This window comes from Solanum lycopersicum, chromosome 2, assembly GCF_036512215.1.
Source record: "Solanum lycopersicum chromosome 2, SLM_r2.1".
In the NCBI taxonomy this organism is placed as follows: domain Eukaryota; kingdom Viridiplantae; phylum Streptophyta; class Magnoliopsida; order Solanales; family Solanaceae; genus Solanum; species Solanum lycopersicum.
Genome location: NC_090801.1, coordinates 63,410,281 through 63,414,657, shown reverse-complemented (window position 1 = coordinate 63,414,657; position 4,377 = coordinate 63,410,281). Strand labels below are relative to the sequence as shown.

General features: G+C 29.4%; 1 protein-coding gene across 1 annotated transcript; it reads left to right on the top strand.

Annotated features, from left to right (window-relative positions):
• The first annotated feature begins 2,050 nt into the window (after window positions 1-2,050).
• Window positions 2,051-3,471, top strand: WUS (protein WUSCHEL). The gene is given in 3 exon segments (NM_001247086.3): window positions 2,051-2,469; window positions 2,575-2,672; window positions 2,988-3,471. Coding segments are annotated over 3 exon segments (822 nt in total). The 5' UTR covers window positions 2,051-2,084; the 3' UTR covers window positions 3,327-3,471.
• Window positions 3,472-4,377: the final 906 nt, after the last annotated feature.

Below are 4,377 nucleotides of genomic sequence, written 5' to 3'. Positions count from 1 at the left end.
AATAAGTCAAATTGAAAGTGCCACATGGCAATTTTGCATTGGTCTGAAGCTGTATGAACAGTCCTTCACGCGTCCAAATTTCGTAAAGTAATAGGACACAAGCAAAAATTAAGATGTCTTTTTGAAAATTCGATACAACTTCAATATTAACTTTATGTCTTTTCTCTAATATAAATATGAAATATGTACTTCCACTTCTCCTAGGATATTATATACGCCCTATGTTTCAATAGCTTAAGTTTATTTATAATTTATAAACTACGTAAAAAGTATTATAAAAATTTATTTAACTCATATTACGAAATTGAGATATATTTAAATTTAATTAGCCAAATAAAATGATATTTTTAATAAAGCACGAAGATAAACTAATAATGTATATCAAATTTAAAAATAAAATATTTTTTTTAATTAAACTCTAATACGTACGTACCCCGAACACATAAAAGGTAAAAATATTTTGGCAATTAATATTGGTTAACGTGGTGTAGGTGCAGAATATGAATTATGTAGACGTGATATATGCCATGGCTTTCAATGTCCGGTCTTTCTGTCATCACTTCACTCTTCTAATTCTCTCTCACTACCTTTACCTTTAATTTGTACTTGCTCTTTCCCTAAAAAGTTCATCATATATGCTCTGCCTTCTAGTTTCATGTCTATTGTTTTCGTAACCTATTTATTACCATCTCTGTTTAATACTTTTTTTCGTTTACTTTTATTTGTCAAATATATTTTTTAATACGAGGAAATTTTATAATGTATAATGTTTTACGTAAATATCTAATTTTTTAAAATTATTAAATTAATGAAAGATAAATTAAATTAATTTTCGTAAAGCAAAACGTGACTAATAAAAAGTGAACGTAAGAAGAATATAATAGGATGAACGATGATCTATATTAATCTCTTCGCCTCAGTTTATACGACGATTTTTTGGATTTATGTAAGCTATTTTATATATATATATCATGTAAATATTTTAAATAAAAAAATATCACATATAGTAAGATAAATTTTGTATTTTGAAATTTAAGAATATAACGATACTTATAAAGTTGAACTACTGCTCTCTCTTTTTTTGACATAACGAACGATTATTTCAAGAGGTACCTGCAACCTTCCATCGTAGGAATATATTGTATGATTTGGTGGCTCTTGTATAGGATTTCTTTCGGGGCAGTACGTACCGATGTGTAAATGAAGGATGGGGAAGTTCATTTAATTTCTTAGAAGATGTGTGGATATACAATTGTTTTTTTTTTATTGAAAAAAAAAAATTAGAGAAGAAATGAAACATTAAAAATAGGGAAATAATATAATATTTTGTATTGTTGAAGAAGTTCACTAATGATCTTTTGGATATTTACAAGTTCTTCAACTAGCAGAAAACTCTGACATTAATGCTACTTGTGAGAATGTGGCTTTAATAATTGCCTACCAATAGCAGCTGCATTTATATGCAAATGACCACACATCATTTGCAAATTAGTAAACTTTTTGAATCTTTTTCTCTCTATTTTATTTTTATATACAATTACCACTCATATTTTACAACATTTACCCTATTAACCATTTTGTAAGTGCTAACTAGATAAAGTACAAAAGAATATAAAAAATTTATTCCCCTAAATGAAAGTCTAAAAATCACAAAATGAACATATTATACATTCATTCATTCATTTAACAAGAAGCTATATATCTAATTACTGTCCTCTCATAAAGCACACTTTTTTCTTTCCCATATATATATATATGTATATATCTCCAAAAAAAACTTTATAATAATCATAACATATAGTATTATCATTTGCCTTTTCATCCAAGCAAACTCCATCTTTTTTATCTAGTCCCTCTTTTGTCCCATACTTTTTATTTCCTTTTTACCCTTTGCTCTGTCAATTTCAGTCCTTCTCTCCCAGATATCCCTCTTGATTTTCTTCTATTTATCATCCTCCTACATGTACCCTACCCCACCCCACCCCAACACTTACAAAAAAAATTTCTTTATAATTCTCTTCATAAGTCAGTGTGTTTTTTTAGTTTTACATACATACATACATTTGTAGAGTTGTTGTTGTTTTATGATGGAACATCAACACAACATAGAAGATGGTGGTAAAAATAGTAACAACAGTTTCCTGTGCAGGCAAAGTAGTAGCCGTTGGACGCCAACGAGCGATCAGATAAGAATTTTGAAGGATCTCTACTACAACAATGGAGTTAGGTCTCCAACTGCTGAACAGATTCAGAGGATATCTGCTAAGTTGAGACAGTACGGTAAGATTGAAGGCAAAAATGTGTTTTATTGGTTTCAGAACCATAAAGCTCGTGAAAGACAAAAGAAGAGGCTCATTGCTGCTGCCTCTGCCACTGATAATAATAATATCTCTTCCATGCAAATGATTCCACATCTTTGGAGATCTCCTGATGATCACCACAAGTACAACACTACTACTACTAATCCAGGTAATTCTTTCTACTTTTTAGTATTGTCTTGGTTAAAATAAAGCGGACTACCTGCTGCTATAACATGTTAAAATACATTAATAGTTTACGATTATATATATACAGGTGTTCAGTGTCCATCACCATCTTCACATGGGGTATTACCAGTGGTACAGACTGGAAACTATGGTTATGGAACTTTGGCTATGGAGAAGAGCTTTAGGGTAAGTTTTGGCCTAATAAAACAACACCAATCTTAGAGTTAAATACTCTATGTTGCTTGTGTTTTTTTTTCCAACTAAGTACACATGAAATGAAGAAGAAAAAAAAAGAAGAGGATATATATATATAGTCCTATTATCAAAACAACATTTTCTTCACCATAAAAATATGAGAACAACTACTCAACTTGTCATATGTCAAATTTTCCTTTATTCTATACATATAGTATATAAGATTTGAACTAGAAAAAAAAGAAAATAAGATTTTTGAAATTGAACCCTAATTTTGCAATTGTTGTTGATGAATGGTTGAAACAGGAGTGTTCAATATCACCACCAGGTGGTAGTTATCATCAAAATTTGACATGGGTTGGTGTTGATCCTTACAACAATATGAGTACTACTTCTCCAGCAACTTACCCTTTTCTTGAAAAAAGCAACAACAAACACTATGAAGAAACCCTAGATGAAGAGCAAGAAGAAGAAAATTACCAAAGGGGTAACTCTGCTTTAGAAACTCTGTCACTTTTCCCCATGCATGAAGAGAACATCATCTCAAATTTCTGCATCAAACATCATGAATCTTCTGGAGGATGGTACCATTCTGATAATAACAATTTGGCTGCTCTTGAACTTACTCTCAACTCTTTCCCCTAAATTATGAACTAGTCTATCTTATGTTTGTAGTAAGTAAGTACTAATCTAATTTGGTATGTGCCAAGCTATTTGGACCTTATGGTAATGTTAATTAATCTTAATCTAAGTTGTACTAATATTATTAATTAAAGTATGGATAAGTTTATTAGTCTTTCTGTCTCATTTTATATGATATTTTTTATTCCTAATCAAATCGTATCACGTGAAATTTTAATTTACTATGAATGGAGGAATTTTATTTTTGATAGGCACTAGTCAGTAATCACTAGCAGACAGTACGAAGCAAATATTGTACTGTTCGTACCTACACCTATGGTAATATAAAACCAACATGCCATGGAGTTTCTAAGCCAAAACATTAATTGAGATTATGAATTCAAGATGATTAATAATGGAAGAATTTAACATTGTGCTCTCATAATATTTTTTTTTTAAGAAAAAAAAAGTCACATCAATAACAAAAAGGTTATATGACTAGGGGCGGAGCTTGAGATCAGTAACTATTAAAATTCATTCGCTTTTTCATGTATTTACTTTTTATATTTTAAATTTTCTTAATGAAAATTTACACTTTTTTTTACCTCATTTACAACATCATGTAATTGTATACGTTAATACTTAATATGGTAACCTAGAAAATAAAGTTAAAAGCTATCATAACATAATAGTTTAGAAATTATTTGTACCGTTAGGGTATGAATGTTAATTTTGTCGGGTCAGTGAGAGAAATGTTTGAGAATATATGTATCCTAATTCCTAGGTACTTACTTACTAATAATTACCCTAATTACGGGTAGTTTCAACACTAATTAATAATTAATAAAACCAATAATTGTGTACATGATTTTAAGGAGGAAGAGTAGAATAGGACAGAATGAATCTAAAGTTGAAGAATAATTTTAATGATAGAGGATAATTAAATCATTCAATATATTATCATAAAAAGAATATAGATAATATAGTATTGGTTACCACTTGCCACATATAACATGCAACTATTAGAATTGTCTTTATTGCTCTTAGAATTTTGGTCAACAAAGTGTCTATATCA